This window comes from Neolamprologus brichardi, chromosome 7 (assembly GCF_056152115.1).
Source record: "Neolamprologus brichardi isolate AB-2024 chromosome 7, ASM5615211v1, whole genome shotgun sequence".
Classification (NCBI taxonomy): Eukaryota; Metazoa; Chordata; class Actinopteri; order Cichliformes; family Cichlidae; genus Neolamprologus; species Neolamprologus brichardi.
Window position 1 is genome coordinate 5,077,796 of NC_142110.1, and position 18,676 is coordinate 5,096,471.

The 18,676-nt window shown below is 41.9% G+C and overlaps 1 protein-coding gene across 1 annotated transcript in view; it reads right to left on the bottom strand.

Moving 5' to 3' along the window:
• The window catches only part of mob2a (MOB kinase activator 2a), a 61,287-nt gene extending 53,644 nt beyond the window's left edge, over positions 1–7,643 (bottom strand). Inside the window, exon 1 of the mRNA XM_087842921.1 lies at positions 7,091–7,643. Coding sequence (XP_087699047.1) covers positions 7,091–7,107 — 17 coding nt within the window. The 5' untranslated portion in view covers positions 7,108–7,643. The remainder of the gene's footprint in view (positions 1–7,090) is intronic.
• Positions 7,644–18,676: the final 11,033 nt, after the last annotated feature.

Genomic DNA, 18,676 nt, shown 5'->3' on the forward strand with positions numbered 1-18,676 from the left:
AAGCTCTAGGACAGATTAGTTCTAAACTGACCAAATTACCAGAAACTCAGAAACATTTCTTATTAAACCATAAACATACAGTCACAGGATGTTGGTTTTGGTTGGTTTTCAACTGACATTAACCACGGTGTCATTTGTGCTCCATGTTAGGAGCTGTGGAGAAACTACGTGTCAGGATACAGGATTTGCAACAAACAACACGGGCGTAATGTGTTAAACACTAAATCAGATTTAGCTACGTTACGTGGTCTTAAAAACCTTGGCTTGGGTTGCCGTGGGTGTGCAGTAGTAAAGCAACTTCAGTGCCAGACACGTTACATTGATTCTTAATAGAGCAAGGCTCTTACATGCTGTCTGCAGAGAGCCAACAGAAGCTCTTGTTTGATTTATGTATTGCACAGTAAACAGCTCCACAGACAGACACTAAGAACTTCTGGGAACTGACGCTTACCGCTCTCAGGTTAGACCTAGTAAGCAAACTGTGTACAAAAGGAACAGCACACATGATTCAAAACCTGACACTAGGCAGCAAAGTCAGACTCAATACTAGGAACTCAGTGACAGGGTTGTTAGTTTCCACCCTTAAAAGCAGGTGACTGCATTAAGATGATGTCTGCTCATCTGTCGCAGTCTATTATCAGAACTGCATCTGTGGTGCAAGCAGCGGAAGCAGCCACCTGGGCTGAGAACGTGCGCGTGTGTTTTTACATGTGTATGCCTGCACCGCGGCAGAGATGGAAATAAGGCGGTGAGGTTACTTGAGGACAGGGTTGAAGTGCACAAAATCCCCATTGGGAAGATACACACAGAGCAAGTGGAAAGCGTAAAAAGGGATATTAGTCAAACATGCAGGCTAAGAATGAAAGTACTGACACCGTACCAAGATACTCGACCACAAGGTTTTGTAAGCGTCGGTTCGTGACCACATGAACAGGTCAGGTGATACGCACACAGAGTTAAGAGATTTAACACTGATCATGTTGCATGTTTTCTAAAATACACACACTTTTTTTGTTCTTAACGGTGTATTTGCAGACAAACTAGAAACATTTTAAAACATAGGCGTCTGCTGTATAAGGACTAACACATGGCGACTGGTTTATTCGACACGTTTGAACTTCCGTTATATTGTAACTGACGCTCAAATTAAGACATGACTTCATTTAAACTGATGAAATCTTGCAGCTGATTTAGCTACAATAGTTTTATGCAAACTATATATAATATTTGATAAAGAAAACTAAAGTTTCATGCCTATATATTAGGGCTGCCACAAACGATTATTTTGATAGTCGACTAGTCACCGATTATTTTTGCTATTAGTTGACTAATCAGATCATCATCCATTGGAAGTAAAACGTACAGCTTATTGCACCAGCAGCATCTGCTCTTATACAACTATCATTAGCTTACAGCTTTAAGTGTTTAAGGTATGTGCTAACTAAAAATAAAGACGAGATAATAGTTTATTAAATTTTAATTAATTAAAATTAAAGTTTGCAGATTGTTTCGGTGAAGTTTAATAAACTCCTTGCTATCTAAAATATAACAGGACACCGGAGTATATTCTCGAGCATCTCACACTTCTGATAATCAGTTGTCTGCTTGACGTTTATTCAGCTGTGTAAAAACTATAACTTTAATCTCAGCCAAACCGATTTACTCAGGAACAAATAAAACACTAACAAAAGCCAAACAATAACATTTTTAAGTTATCTAAGTGACTTATATATGTTTAACCTGAGTAGTGAAAGACAGCGGTGGGTTTGAAAACGATTTGCCGGGAGTCCGGTGTTCTCACGGCTCTAGTGAGCCTTGCCCCCGGCTAGCTATCGAGCTAGTGGGTAACAGACGTCTCCGAAAACGTCGGAGCGCTTTTGAAAATATGTGGTGTCTTGATAAACTGAGCAGATATTTGAGGTTTACACAGCTACATTCTCTCCTGAAAATATGTTAAACGTTTATTTTGTGACCCAGAAAGAATAATAAGAGTAATATTAAAACTAACTAGCTGCCGCCATTGTTGGAAACTGAGCTGGGCTGCGCTATGAATTCAGGGACACTGCTTCTTCTTCTTCGGGGTTTAACGGCAGCTGGCATCCTTGTACATGCAGTGCTGCCATCTTCTGTTTCAGTCCGTTATTACACTCTTAAATCCTACTACTTATTCCTGCGTCTTTTGTGATCTTACAAAGCTTCAAACGACGTGTCGACTATTAAATCAGTCGTCGACGATTTTGATAGTCGACGTAATCATGACTAGTCAACTAATCGTGGCAGCCCTACTATATATACAGAAACACAATATACAGGGAAAAAAATTATATATATAAACAACAACACCCAGCACGCCCCTGTGGGCAGTTTTATCCTTCAAGCTCGGGTCCTCTACCAGAGGCCTGGGAGCTTGAGGGTCCTGCGCAGTATCTTAGCTGTTCCCAGGACTGCGCTCTTCTGGACAGAGATCTCTGATGTTATTCCCGGGATCTGCTGGAGCCACTCGCCTAGCTTGGGAGTCACCGCACCTAGTGCTCCAATTACCACGGGGACCAAAAGAATAATAATTTTATACACACATACATACATATACATATATATATATATACATATATATATATATACATACATATATATATATACATATATATATATATATATACATACATATATATATATATATACATACATATATATATATACATACATATATATATATACATACATATATATATATATATATATACATATATATATATATATATATATATATATATATATATATATATATAATTTTTTTAAGTCTCTCCTGGATATACAGTCATCCAATTCACTGCTACTCCATTAATATAATCCAACACTGCAACAGACACGTATTCCCATCCACTAAAATGATTCGGCTTAGAAACTGACACATGTGCCCACCTCTTCAATCCCCCCACTCACTACTTTTAAACCTAAAAAGCAGCATGGACTCATGAGAAACTGTGCATTCAGGCCACAGTTGATAAAATTATTAAGAAATTGCATTATCACCCAAAACAAAAAACCCAACAAAAAAAGAAAAACCTACTAAGAGACACAGAAAGACGCCTCTTATTTTGGAAATGAGCCACAGTGGCAAGCGAGCTTTACAAATAGACAGACGTTTACCACTGCTGACAACGTCCAACCTATAAGTAGTTCATGTGAATTCCCCTTCTCAATCTACCATCATCTGACAGTGTCACTCTCTTTTTATATTTTAAACAGTTTTAAAAAGAGTAACTAAACCATTTCAATCTGACTCAAGTCACACCTGAAGTTTGACATTTTTCAGTACAATGCCACAAGAAGCACCATAACACCTTATTCTGATGATAGGAAGGTAAACAGCTTAATCGTGTTAGAGCTTAACATCTTCCTACAAGAAACGTGGCTAAAAACATCACAGAGGGTGAAGTCACAACAGAAATCAGGAACTGTACAGGAAGCTTGTTCAGACTTTGCCGAAACAGTTTTAGACGTCAGTTTGACTTCATGGTCATTTTGGCTGTTAGTTCGGCAGCATTCACACAGATTCAGCCTTCAGTGCTCCTGCTTCTCACGAGTGCTGATCTGTTGTTTTGCTCATGTTTGAAGTTTAGACAAGTTTGACTTTGTAATGCCAGCAAAGGCGTCAGCCAATCAAGTCGCATTTATTCAAATCCTCCAGACTGCGTCATAAAAATATCCTTAGAGTGCGAGGTGGGTGCGGTATCAAAATTGAGGAAAAGTCGGACTGAAGCTTGGCTGCCATGCCTTGTGATCATTGGTTATTGTTGCTATGATGACTGTGCCAGCAAAGCATCTGTGTGAATCCTGCCTTAGTGCTGTTATATTTACACTGCATCGCACGTTATACACTAAATAGCAGAAAGACATTACTTTATATAATCAATTTTCTCGTTCAAATACTTTTATATGAACCTGACGAAATTTGAGATCTATAAAATAAAAAGACACAAAAGGCCAGCACCTATCATATGACTTGCATTACTCCCATAGTGCTGGATATTGATACACTACCCATATACCTAGCCAAAGGTGATACGGTTCTTTTTTAAGTGTACAAGTCTGACTCTTGCTCCGATCGGGCAGCCTGAAGCAGTGCTCCACTTAGACGCTGTACTTTCCATTCGCTCGCTCTTCGTTCAGCATTACCAACCCATCACTCAAAAGCAAGGGGATTAAACATCTGTCAAAGCCTACCCATTTCACCCAGCAGGAAAAGACACATTTAGGCGTCGCACATCTCTCCAGTGATTTAACATCCTGTCTGACTCTGAATAGGGACAGATGAGGTCATTCAGCTCTGAAATAATGCGCTCCGTCTAAAATATCACAGTACACAGATAGAGTGCAGCTAGTTAACAAACAGATTCAGGCTAAAAAGTGATACGTGTATGTATCACCATACCAAGGGGTGGTAGCCTCAGCTAAAACCAGTGGTTGGTTCTTGTGAGTATGTCTCCCATCATAATATGTTGTTGTCTCTAGATCTTATCCTTTATTCACCATTACAACCACTCACAGGCTTCTCATCTGTCTCCATTTGATTCCCTGCAGAGCTTCATCTTTCCTATGAACTACACTCTCCCTTCCCCCACCTTATAATTTCTTTTAACTGTCCCACAATCAACCATTTTATCAAAAGCAACCTTATCACCTTCCACCCTCCCCATTAACTGGTTGATTAACGAAAAAAAATGAGGTATCGCTTATTCCTTTATCTCTTTTGATCATCCAGTTTTTTCCTCCTCTCTCCAAATCAGCCACTCTTTTTCACTAGATCTCCTTCTTCCATCATCCTTATGCTCACACTCTCCTCAATTCCTTCTTCCATTGGTCTTGGCAGGGGTGTCCTTCACCCCAGGTTTGTATTCAGAGTGATTACACGCTCGGTTAACTCATTCATGGACTCCATACTGTTGATGACGCACACTGGACACGTCCCTGCTGGCCTCCAATGCATTTAAATCGCAAACGCTCACCTTAACTGCATATTTGCACTCTATCCAAAGAGCTCCTTTAACATGCAGGTAAACACATACTCTCAACATGACCAAACGCCATCACTGGATATTAGGCATGACCTTCTATCACAAAGCCAATCTGCTTTGTTTTGTTGTTTTTATACACAAAAATGTATTAAATAGAACCAACTACAACTTTTCTCAGCTGGAGAACCAAATACCAAATACATTCAGTAACATCCACAAACAGGCAGAGGTCTTTTCTTTTATATGTAGGCCTTTACTTTCCTCATTTCTTCTAAAACAAAGCTACATCAGATCGCTGTGCAAAATAGTTCAGGTCTGAAAACACCGTCCGGGCAAAAAATGATTATTTCATGGCTTTGGGGAAAAAAGGGAAGAGAAATTAAGGACCTATTAAAAAGAATTTATAACAGAGAGCTGATGTTATTTAAGACAAGTTACTGCAAGAGCCAGTTAGTGAAACCAGGAAAACCAGTGTCATAGGGAGGGGAAAAACACAAGTTAAACAATGACTACAAGAAACCTGTGTCTACCAAAGCAGTCAAATGCTCTTTATGCAAAGCAGACCCTGCATGGAAAACCTACATAAAATATCAAACAGGCCGCTCAGGAGCAAATGTGTTATTTACCAATACCGCGTGATGTCTAACAAGCAACCCGGTTTTCTTTGTTGTTGTTTTTTAAGTTACTGGAAAGCGTGCGTGGGCACAATTGATAAAGCCTGAGATTATGACTTATGAGCAGACAACAAGTTAACTATCTTTACAGAGCTAACAGTCAGCCTACATTGAGCTCAGGGAACAGACTCACAGCATTGTTATCTACCAGAAAAAACTGAGCAGACATGTAGAAACTCCCCTAACAACGGGCCTCCACCCTTCCTCATCCCTGATGTGCTTTTAAAGTGCTGCAGCAAGCCAACGATGATAAACTGTAAGCAAAAACAATAACCTGATCAATGTTTAAGTCCGAGCCATTTGTGTATATGATGACACCTCGAGTTTTTATTTCACATTTCAGGTTTGGATTTCAACTTGCAAACGCACCTTGACGCCCTACTTTGATTGGAGACAAACGAGACCAGACAATCCAGTGTCTTAAGAGTTTGCATAGCAAATCTGAAGTCTACAACAATGCTCTGGGCTGTCAGGGTTTGGAAAGTTACTCCGTCGCTTCCACTGATTTCAAATGTTAAGCCCGAGCACACCGATCGTGGCTTTGAACTTTGGTTGTATAGCAGGTATCGTCACCGAGGCTGGTAAATGCAGTCCTTATCACGAGCTTTCACTCAAAACTCATGACTTGTGCAGCCTCGAGCTAAAAATAACGCAGCTTACACAGCATCACCAACCTCTGTCAGGTGTCAACCGCTACATCAAGGCAGAAAACTACACAAAAGCCCTAGAAATCCGTGCGCGCTTCACTTCGCTGACAAAAACATACACGCTGTGCTTCAAGATGTGCGCGGTGCACACACATTCTCCATCGGTGAGCTTTCTCTCTGACACCAGAACCTCTGCTGTGCCTCAAAGGTTGCACATTAGATAAGTTAGCACGACTGCTAGCAGCGGTTCCCCTCCGTCAAAGCGACCAGCGCACCTTGCGCTGGGAAATAAGGGAAACCGCTCATAGCCGCGTTAGCAGCGCTGACAAGCCGCTAACCTAAAGTCCATCACCTCAGCGATGAGGTCACCGTCCAGTAAACTGCCATGTATAGCAATATTATCACGACCTACTCCGGGAGCTGCCATCCTTGGCTAGTAATCTGTGGCCCGAAGAGATGCCGAAAAATACCACCTGGCCCTGGGTAACGCTATCATGAGGCCGGTTAACCGTTGCCAGCTTTGCTAGCCTCGTCGGAGCGAAGCTAAGCTAAGCAACACGCCAACCGTTTACACACAGATTAAAGCGAGAATTTAACACTGTTGAACACGACAGTGCACCTGCATAACGCCGACTCCAGTGGTATCAGCTGCAGAGAAGTGAATTTGCAGGCAGCATCAGAAAGACTGCGCAGCTGACCTGTCATATAAGAGAGGATGCTATAGCTATGCAAGTTAGCTGTCTGTACTCACCCCATTAACCAATCCATGGTGCTGTTTGTGGCTAGCTTAGCTAATGTTAGCTGGCAGGGGATAAATCCACCAGGAGCTGGAGGCAACCCCCTAGTTTATCCAGCCACCACCCTCGCTACACTAGCTGACTGGTCCCCCGAGTCCTGTTGCTCTTTCCCCACGGGGCCCGCGTCTCTCCCAGTCGATGGATCCCGGCCGGTCAAACGCAAACGCCGCTTGAACTTCAAGCGATTGTTCTTGTTTTGATCCCCCAGTTAGCTCGGATCATGAAGCGGCAGGAACACTGTCGGATCAGTCTGTTAGCTGGTAGCGGGATTGAAGCATTGAGTGACTTTGAGCACGAAGGCAAGATGAGGAGAGGAGAGCGGCAGTTCGAGTCTGTCTTGCGTCGCGGTGTGTCCAGTGTTCAGTAGCGCCGCGTTAGACTTGACCACGGGGATGTCGCTGGTCAGACCGGTAACCTCTGTCATGAAGCCTTGTATGGCCACTGCGCTGCCAGCCTGAACCTTCACTGGAGCTGCTGCTTTCTGAACGGAGTCTAAATCGGAGTCCGGAAGTAAACACAGACCCGACCCACTCTGTCTCTTGTGCGTAAAATGCGTGTGAGCGCAGATGCAATGGGATATGTAGTTGGCGGATTAAAAATAATGGGGGTAAAACCGGTTGGTTTGGCGTGATCACGCTACGAAGACAAATCCAACACCAAACACGTTCACGCGCTAATGGAACGATTACCGTCCCGTGGACGTGGAGCTTAGCGGGCTTGGGCGTTATAACACAAAGTCAAGACACTTGCCATCTTATTCTAGGTTAGTGACTCCCAGTTGGATGATTCATATCAAGTCAGCGTGGGCCTTCTGCTCAACCATTTCCGATTTTGTTTTTTCATTTATTCAACTTTAATTCTGGATTGAGCAAAGATGACAAGCCAAACAATTAAAAAAAATATCACAGAACAAAATTGTGGGCTTTCCACATGGTACTCTAATTATAAGTGAGAAAATAATTAAGTTAAATATATGCACCTCTTTAAAAGGAAAATTGCTATACTTACGTACAAAAAATATAATTAGATCAAAATTAAGTTCTCAGTTATTGTGAGACAACCATTTGTAAATACCTTCAAAAGTATTTGTTACACAAAATATATTTAAATATTTCTATATAAATATAACTATGCATCCATATCCAAACTTTGGAACATAGAATTTTTGGTCAAGCAGGTTTAAGATGAAATAACCCAGCTTGGAAATGAAGATCCTTTGTCATGAAACTGGATTACCAAGCATGCAGCTGCCAGCAGGTCAACAAAAGTAGGTTGGGTATTATTACAACCAATAATGATATTCGTTGGTGTTATCATACCTGAATGTTTAAACCTAGGTTTAGGTGCTTTATTCTTTTACAAGAATCAGTCTTTTCATTTATCTGTAGTCAGATATTTATCCAGCATTAGATAACTCAGAAAAGTCTATGGGGAAATCTTTCTGTCCGTACTGTTTTATTGTTATAACACACATAAGAAGAGCTTCTTCCTATAAATGCTGCCAGAGGCCATACATCTCAATAGGAATACATGCTGACCCCTTACTGTGAACCTGTCCAGCCAGGCAGCTACAGTAATGAGCAGTGTATCACTGGCTATGGTCTTAGCTATAAAGCTCTGTTAGCTCTCTGAAACAGATTGTCCTCCCACAGGAGAAACTGTGTTTTATGTCTAGTGACATTTCAGTTGTTAGCACTCTAATGTGAAGACCTGAAGTCTAAAAAAAATCATAGATGAATAATAACTCCTGTTCTCTGTTTTTAAATTATTTGGAAAACTCATTTTATTTATTTTTATTCCAGTTTCAAAGAATTGGGTCAAATATATTTAATTAGAATAACAGTAATTGTTATTTACCGAGCAGTTTTGTTTTGCACAGTTGCAGTTTATTGCCATTTTAAACCTGCTTGTCTTATAACAGGATATATATTTCATTATAATTCACCATGCACCAGACTTTCCCCTTCACTAGCTTTCCTTTAGTCAGTTTGTTCTCATTCTTTCCCCACCATTTCCCTCTTAAAGAAAAGCATCGATCAGACAGATGCATTTTGGAAAAAAAATCAGATCAATATGTACTTTGCTCTGTAAAAAGGACTGCAGCCCTACTGCTTCCTATCTCAGACATCATTAGAGCAAGACGTATAGCCGTCATCAGCCCTTAACTCCCCCCTCCTCATCCTCCTCCGTCTGTATCAGCCTCCCTTTGCTTCCTATTCCTTCCCTTCCTCTGTCATGCTCCACTATGCATCCTCGGGCGTCTATAAATAACAGTATCAAACAGGCGACGGAGAGGGCATTCAGAACAGGAGCCCTGTTAACAGCAGGCAGATCCACACGATTGGTTCGTTGACGCTCCAGCGTCCAGCTGGCAACCAATCGATTCAGTGTGGGGCGGGGTTTCTGTATTGATTGACAAAAAGCTGAAAACTCGTGTAATTCCATTGAAGGCCACACGAGGGAGGTGTGGGATGCTTGTTGATACTACAGTTTGGAATCAGCTGATCCAGGGTCTGGGATTGTTAGCAACACAAAGCACAAGCACGACACAGAGAGGAAGTCTCTTTTAAACATGCACCAGACTTGCCTTTTCAAAGCTTAATTTCTTAATTTATACACAATACTTCTGTCACGCCGGAAAATTCCTTATAAAAGCTTCCAAAACTCTGGATTATCCTATGAATTTTCCAAAATATTGTGTCATTGTTTGCAGAATAAGACACAAAATCCAGTTTGCCTTCAGTTAACTGTTGAGAAAGTACTGGGATCTCATGCTAATTATTATAAACTGAACAAATGATATCATGCGTGCACTTTTATAGGGAAATTCATAGGGAAATGCTTGTGTAGTCAAAATATCTGTTCTCAATGTTTGGTGTATCTGCTTCACATCCAGCCTGTTTTAATTAATTAATTGAAGTTCACTGGGGCTCTCCTAAGCTCTTCCCAAGAGGTTGCTCCTCCAATGGTTCTCCTTGAGCTCTCACACTCTGGGGCCTCTGGATGTCTGAGGCCTGGATCTCCTTCATGTGTGCTTCATGACCTGGGGGACGGGGCTATGGCTTTATTATGTTATGTTTATTATGTTGCTCTCTTTCTTGCTTGTTTTCTCTTATTTTTTCTCAACAGGTGATCCAGCTGATTTTTTTTCTTCCCCTCTTCCCCTCCCCTCTTTTTATTCCTCCGCTTTCTTTCTTTCTTTCTTTCTTTCTTTCTTTCTTTCTTTCTTTCTTTCTTTCCTATTCCCCAGTCATGTCTGTCCCATCTGTAACTACTGGAAATAAAACAAATAAATAATAATTGGACCAATATGGTAAGGCTGTGATGATCCACTTGGTAAAATAAATCTGTTGGGCATCTTTCTTTGCCTTCAGATAATAATTCTGATGGCTAAACAACAAAACGGGACAGGCACAAAAAAAAAGATTAATACTTAATCTGTGCAATGCAGCAGAAGAGACATTCGATTTTTTTAACGTCACATTTTAAGCGATATTTTTGCCAAAAACAGTTTTTTGAACTGGGGAAACATTTGCAGATATTCTTTACAGTATGCCCCCTCCTCTTCTTCTTCAGTTCATAAAAAAACACCCACACATATAAAGAGTGTTTTCTAGAGGGAACTGTAAAATACCTTTTAAGAAAATAGCTTTTGGTCATCAGGCTTTGCTTATCGAGCAGCGCTTACCTGGAATATCAACAACTCTTAAATCCTTTTCTAAATCCAAAACACTGGTTACTGAATAATCAAACATGTCATAATCTCAAGTTGTGTAAACTAGTGTTTTCCCTACTTGTGTACCCTTTTGTAATGGTGTGCATGTGACTTTGTGTCCCAGCCACGGGACTTGGGCACCTTGCACGCACCTTGAGTCGACCATAAACTCCTCTGTATGGCAAAGTGAGGCCATTCATCTGAGAGGTAAAGCATGTTTCAAATGGGGTCATGCAACAGGACAACAATCCCAAGCACAGCAGCAAATTCACAACAGAATGACTGACGAAGAAAAGAATCAAGATGCTGCAATGTCCAGCTGATGTCCAGACCTAAGACTGACTAAAATGCTGTGGAACTTAAGAGAGCTACGCACAAACAAATGCCCACAAATGTCAGTGGACTGAAGCAACATTGTAAAGCAGAATGGGCCCAACTTCCTCCATAAAGATATGAGAGCCTGATAAAGTCATAAAGAAAACAATTACTCTAAGTTATTACTGCTAAATGTGATTCTATAAGCTGCTGTGTCATTGAGGAAACACAGTGAAAAACATTTCTTTTTCACATGACTCCATGCACGCGCTATTTATTAGTCATATACAAAGGCCAGCCTGCCAGCAACATGCTGCTGAAAGTTAGCCTGTACTGCTAAATCTTGCACAGTTACACAATTTAACCAGGAGTTAATGTTAACTAATGTGCACCATCTCCTTTAATGCAAAATGAACAGAAACATAAACCACGTTTATAACACACTGCCATTGTGAAATTCACGACAATACTTCAGCATACCACTGTGAATGAACCTCAGTCTGCAGTGACCTCAGGTGTTCAGTGAACCATGTTTACTTCTTTCAAGGGTATGACCTGCAGCTCGACTTCAGACACACAGCCAGAGATGTGCTCTGTGGGAAAATGAGCCGGGCTCTGTCAGGTGCTCGTCTGAGTTAGCCAAGGTCATTTCCTGAAATCCATCCACTCGTCGATACAGAGTCAGCCAGGGGGTCGATATGTTCCCATTGCACAGCACCCCCGCCAGTACGGTGGATGAAAGAGATCTGCACCCGTACCTAGTGCGTCATCCCTAATCTTAGACATACAGTCAGCGAATGCAATAAAAACAGCAGCAATTCAACGTAATACAATCCAAGATCAATCCTACTTTAAACACAATCTTTGCTGAGTTTGTTTTGGTCAGTTTTAAAATAAACCTGTGATCTTGTTTGTGGTTTATTATAACTTGCATATTAAACACAGGTAGTAGATTATATATTACACCTTGCAATGTATTACAAAACACCTAGTTACATACAAAAAATAAGGAAACACAGGTTTAACTATTAACTATTAGGGTGACCCAAGTACTTCTGATCATGAAAAAGATCTGTTGTGGTGGCTGCATTGTGCTGTTGCCTTCCTTTCAAGTTGTACACCTGCTGTAGCTCCATACATTTGTATCCCGATCGCAGCATGTTGTAATGATCACACAGTCCTGACTCTTCAAAACATGGCTATTTTTACTGGCAGACTTAAACAACCGGGCTTGGACTTGGGCCTCTTTCTTTTTCAAAAACTTTAAAGCCTTTTTTGGATCAAAAATAAGATTATTGCGAAAGCTCGCGCACACAAGCACGCATACCTATAGATCAGCTCAGCGCTGCAGGGTGAGTGAAGCTGCGCCATGACTGATATGATTTATTCATAGCTGGCAGCAGTAACTCAAAAAGCCATTAGGAGGCATTAAAACGGAGACACCTCACATTACTCTTGCATGAATAATAAATGCTTAATAGATGCAATGAGGTGTATGCAGATCAGTGTTTTAGCTTCATTAGAACACTATTTTGCTATTTTTCTAAAGAACTAAAAGTATGTTTTGATCGGAGGTGCTTGATTGCAAAAAGACGCTTGATTCATTCTTGAATCTAAAAGAAACTCAAATGAAACCAAGTTAAACTCAGTTTGTTTTGGACTCTTTTTAAATCAGACTTATGTAACCTCAGGGTAATTTGTTTGCGAACCTTTAATAGTAGAACTGCAGAAATATTTATGTTGAAATAGGTAAACATCCTCTTAGTTGGATACGGTGTGCATGCAAGTGTGTGTGTGGTTGTGTTAGACATGTTTACTGTTAGCAGGCTGATCTCATATCACCGATGGATTAATTTTCAGTTTCTCAATAATGATCACATAACATAAGGTGATGATAATGGCTGTTTGCATGACTGGGTTTCAAAACGTCGGCACCGCCAAGTCTGTCTGCCTGTGTGTCTTTTCAGTATATGATGTGTGTGTGTGTGTGTTTGCTGTAGTGCTTGTGTCATTGCTGGCTCCACACTGACGGCTGATGTCTTAGTGCGTGAGTCAGTCTTAGCCACATTACTCATGTCTGCAGACCTACCTGGCTCCAGTGTGCCGATGCTTTAAAGATGGACGGAGGTGGAGGGGGTGGAGAAGCAGAAGGTGGATGTGACTCTCTCAGACTAAATTCATGCTGTTGTGATTCTAAAAGAGGACAGCAGTGAAATCAGGAGACTGTTTGACCCAAGACTCTGAAACCAATTTGGGATTTTCAAAAAGAAAAAGCTGCACTTGCTGCACAGTTTCGCCTCCGGTTCGTTAAACCCAGAGCGACTCGTCTTCGGAGCAGTCAAATCATGCTGTTTTAATGCAGTAAATTTTCCATGACCACAGCGATGCAGCCCCCCTTCCCCCTTTCTGTTTCTAGCAAATCAGACATGAAGTCATTTTCAGCCAGAAGCAAGTCAACAGAAATAACTTGCATGTGGCTCTGAGGTCATGGGCAGAGAGAGGAGAAATGATAACAGAGCAGCAGCCACAAATACTGAGTGTCAGCAGCAAGCAGTCCACAGAGTGAGAGATTCCGCCTTTGTCTTAGCAACATACAAGTCATCGTGTCTCTGTGATTGTTAAAGCCGTCCTCCCCAAGCAACGGGTCTAATTAGGTGCATCAGTGTTTACACTCAAAATTTTGGGATTTTTGCTCCAAATTCCAAAGCTGTAATCAACAGAAAACACTCACTACATGTGAAGTATTGTCATCACTGTGTTGTTTACCAGTGTTGGGGAGTAACGGAATACATGTACCGCCGTTACGTATTTAAAATACAAAATATGAGTAACTGTATTCCGTTACAGTTACCGTTTAAAAAGGTGGTATTTAGAATACAGTTACTTTGTTGAAATAAATGGATTACACTGCGGTACTTCCCTGTTTCATATTGTCGCGGGTCAGGACTGTTTGGGTTTTGTTTGACAGCTACGTTCTGTTGTTCCAGGCGGCAGCGTTACGGTTGCCGTGGTTACAGGGTGACGCTCTCTCTCTGCGTGTTTCCTGGGTGAGAGAGCGCCTGTTGTTGTTGTGCTAAGCTAATAGGCAGAATGCTACAGGTATAGCTCTAAAGAATGTAGCATCATAGGTAGTGTAGTCCGTGCTGCAGGGAGAATGGACTGCCATACACGTTATGTGTCTGTGAGCGAGGGAGGGAGAAAAAGGAAAAGTACGAGCTGTCATCGAGCAAAAACGGAAGCTGGAAGCATGTAAATATAATAATAACCACTGCAGCCAAGAAGAGTGCCTGACGAGCCCAGTTGTAAGTAAGCTATTAAGCTATTAAAGCTAGTTTTCGGCTACGAGCCCGACACAGAACCCACCGTATTAGCCAGAGGTCCCTTTTCTACGGTTCGGAGCCGCGGACCTTCAGTAACAGTAATAAATCACAGCAATAGTACATTCATGTAGTTGTAAACAGCATGATAATATATTAAGTAATCCAAAGTATTCAGAATACGTGACTCTCATTGAGTAACGTAACGGAATACGTTACAGAATACATTTTGGGACATGTATTCTGTAATGGAATACATTTTAAAAGTAACCTTCCCAACACTGTTGTTTACTCTTAACCTAGCTCTAAAAAGTAGGTCAATTTCTTTCTCTCAATAAAATAATGTAGTCATAATCTAAATATTATTTACAAAACCAATAAAATTGTTTAGTAACAATAACAAAAAATGTGTTTTCTACCCAACCAAGAAAAGTCACTAAGTTCAAATTGAAAGCATTTGAAAGCAGCTCCCTGTTATCAACACTGCTGACCATAAAAGAGGTCCCATTCATTGTTGTGTGAAAAGACAAAGGCCTGCATTTTAAATCTGATGTAAAAGTCAGCAAAGTGTATACACGTTGAAGCTCAGATTTACTGATTCAGTCAGGATTGCATGAATAACAATAAAAGGCTTAGGTTCAGTTAAAAACAGTAACTAAAGACCTGCAGGCCACTGTGGGTACAGTATGGTAGAGTTAGTAAAGGCTCAGTTAGGATACTGAACCGGTCTTGCATACCGTGGTCTGTGAAACTATTTTTGTTTATTTTTGGCTCTCACAGGGATGATGCAGTGTCTGAACTAAGTCGAACCACATCCACCTGAAGCACTGTCTTCTTCTGTGGTGGTCCAGGATGTGGTTTTTAGAGGTGCGGATGCTGAGATATGGGATACACGCTGTGTGCTGCTGACTAGCCTGTGTGTGTATTTGTGTGTGTGTGTTGACATGCTGATGGGGTTTGGAGCAGGGCAGAGTGCTGATGGGGCTGATGTGGTGAAAGAGAGAGAGAGTTGCAGTTTGTTCTACTGAAAGACAGAGACAGATGTCAGCAGCACCGGCTGCTTCAGTCAGCACATTGAGCATACATACACACGCTCATTTACGGCGATGAAGAGTTGCTTTGCTCACACGCGCGGTATGTATGGAGAGGAAATGAAGTTAGACTTTCCCTCTCTCATTCTCGTTTCATTTCAGAAAGCAGAAACTGTGGGAAACCTGAGGCCCGACGGGCTGATGTAGATTCAATCTGCTGCTGGCTTCACTAGTGGAACAAAAATATTGATCGCCTCTCACCTTCCTGTCAGGGGACAAAAGTGGAGCTGCTGAGGTTGACTAGCAGCCAGCAGTAGGTGGCAGCAGTCAGTTACACAACACCTGAATGAGTAATCAAGGCCGAGCGTCTGCTTTCTGCTGCTGCTGTGTGCGCGTATATGCAAGCCCCTCATCACTCAACCACACTCCAGCTCCACTATAGATGCCAATTATATTGAACCTGTCTCTGTAGCCTATGAAAATCACCCAGGTGGATGCATGATTGTTACCACGACCCATTTCTGTAAGCACTTTTACTCTTATTCATATCAAAAGCTCCAGACAGCGCAGCGTGTCCTCACAGCCTTTCTTTTCCCAGTGATTTGCCTGTCTAGACACCCCCTCTTGCCTTGCTGTAACGCTGCAGGCTGTAATACACAGGTGGCCATGACAACACTAACTGCATTAGGCTGGATTACCTGAGGCCTGCTGAGCCTCTGAGCCAACCAGGGATTCCTCCTCACCACAGGCCTCACACACAGACACACGCCTGTTGCTCAAGAAACTAATGATCTCCCTGTGTTCATTTATTTAGCTCATTTCACTGTGGTGAGTTGTAACTCATGTAGCAATGAAGGCCCGCTCATGATTGCCCTCAAGACTGCACGAGGGGAACAGCAGAAAGGGACGCTGGACACATATGTTTGTACCAAGGCTGCTGCTGGCCTGGCATAGACCAGAGGGGAACTACCACAGTCTGCCTGGCCTCCCAGTCCAAAGAGCTTTACTTTTCGCCTGCTTGCGTGAGAGATGGATAGGGATGAGAGAGAGGTTAGGGAGAGGGAGTCAGACAGAGAGAAATAGTAGGACGAGCAGGCTGCCAGACTACAGGGTTATATAAGGACAAGAGTTTTCCATGGGAAAAAAAAGGGGGGGCAAGAAATGCTGTTTGGAGTCAGCCGTCCTAAGTGACGCGTGGAAAAGTGCGGAATGCTTTGCTGACGTAACTTTCGAGCAGGGAAAGAGCCTAATGAGTATGTGGCGAAGATTAAAGTGTGCAAAAGAAAAAGCCCATAAAAAAGAAGGAGAGGAAGAGAGAGCGGGCATGTTCTGTGAAAATATGTGCGTGCGTGAGTCCACTTTGGATGCGAAGGAGTGGAAAAGCGGAAAAAAGAGTGGCGTAGATTGCTGACGTAATGCTTCCAAACTGTTTCCATATAGAAGGCCTGGACCAGGCGCCAGGCAGCCCCTCAGCATACGTCTGGTAGCCATCAGCCACTGTGAGAGGGAGGACACGCACGCTATCATTCACCCACACATGCATGCTAACACATATGCAGCACATGTTAATGCACCTACTGTTCACAGATGTAATGTTTCACTGTCACTACTATTTGCTGTCTGCATAAAGCATGTAAAAACTTATCTATGCACACATACAGGGACAAGGAGCAGACATTAATAAAAGCATGCACAAAACAAAGTAGATCCTTCCATATGACCCACAAGAGGTCTGTGGACATGACTCTGATGATGATGTGGATTTGCATTAAAAGAGTTCAAACTGTGCTCTCTATCACATCATCATAAAACCAAAGATGGAAAAAGTTGCGGTGAGTTGCGAGAGACTTCAGGAATCCATTTCTACTGTATTACTTCACACTAATATCCTACTTTGAGTGGTTATTTAAACAAAAACAAAAAAAGCACCACTGTTTGTGCTTTACACATAAACTTCCCATCCTGAGATGCTAACCAGAGTGCTCTGATTGTTCTTTGCAATGTGGTTTGACTTTGGTCACAGAGAGTATAAACGGTGCTGGATTGCCATGTACTGTTTAAACGTGATATCCTGCATATTATGAAAAACACAATTTGACTCACAACTATTTATATAATTGTGATGTAGACTAAAATCACTGGCGCTTACTGTGCAGTCATTATGTCTCTGTCATGACCAACAGAGGAGCTTCTGTTTCACCACACAAATCAACACAACTTACAAAACCAGTTGGGTTTGCCCTCATATAAATATATGTGTGTGTGTGTGTGTGTGTGTGTATAAAAACATCTCATGTATGCATGCAATGCATGCATAAGATATCGGTCTAACATCCAAAGAATGCGTACACTCACCAGCCACTTCATTGGGTACACCTATTCAACTGTTTGTTACCTCTAATATCTATGCTTTAAACTCGGTATGGTTGTTGGTGCCAGGCTGGCTGGTATACTTTAGTGGTATTTTCCTACACAACCATTGCTAAGCTTTACAGAGAATGGTCAGAAAAGGAGAAAATATCCAGTGAGGAACAGTTCTCTCTCTGTGTCAGTCTCTGTGGCAACAATCTCCTGCACCATCGAGAGCGTCCTGACGGCAAACATCTGCACCTGGTTTGGGAACAGCACCAAGCAGGACAGACGAGATCTGCAAAGAGTGGCGCGCTCAGCCGAACGCATCATTCAATCAGAGCTCCCTGACCTGCTGTCCATCTACACCAAGCGGTGCAAGTCCAAAGCTAGGAAGATTATGATGGACCTCTCCCATCCCAACAATGGACTCTTCTCACTGTTGAGGTCTGGGAAGCGCTTCCGCTCCCTTAAGGCCAGAGAATGAGGAGGAGCTTCTTCCCCCAGGCTATTCGGGCCCTGAACCAGGTGTAGGACTGGACTCTCCCACACACATCACATCACCACACGCACCACCACACATTTCCTATAATTTATAATCTTTATAATCTCTTTCTGCTATTTGCGCATTTTTTACTGTAAATTTCTAAGTTAATTTGTACATTTTGTAGTAACCTGTAAATTGTAAATACTGTAAAACTTTTTTCTGTCATTTAATGGTCGGGCATTGCACAGCTACAAGCATTTCACCCCCATGTCATACTGTGTATGGTTGTGTGTGTGTGACAAATAAAATTTGAATTTGAATTTGAA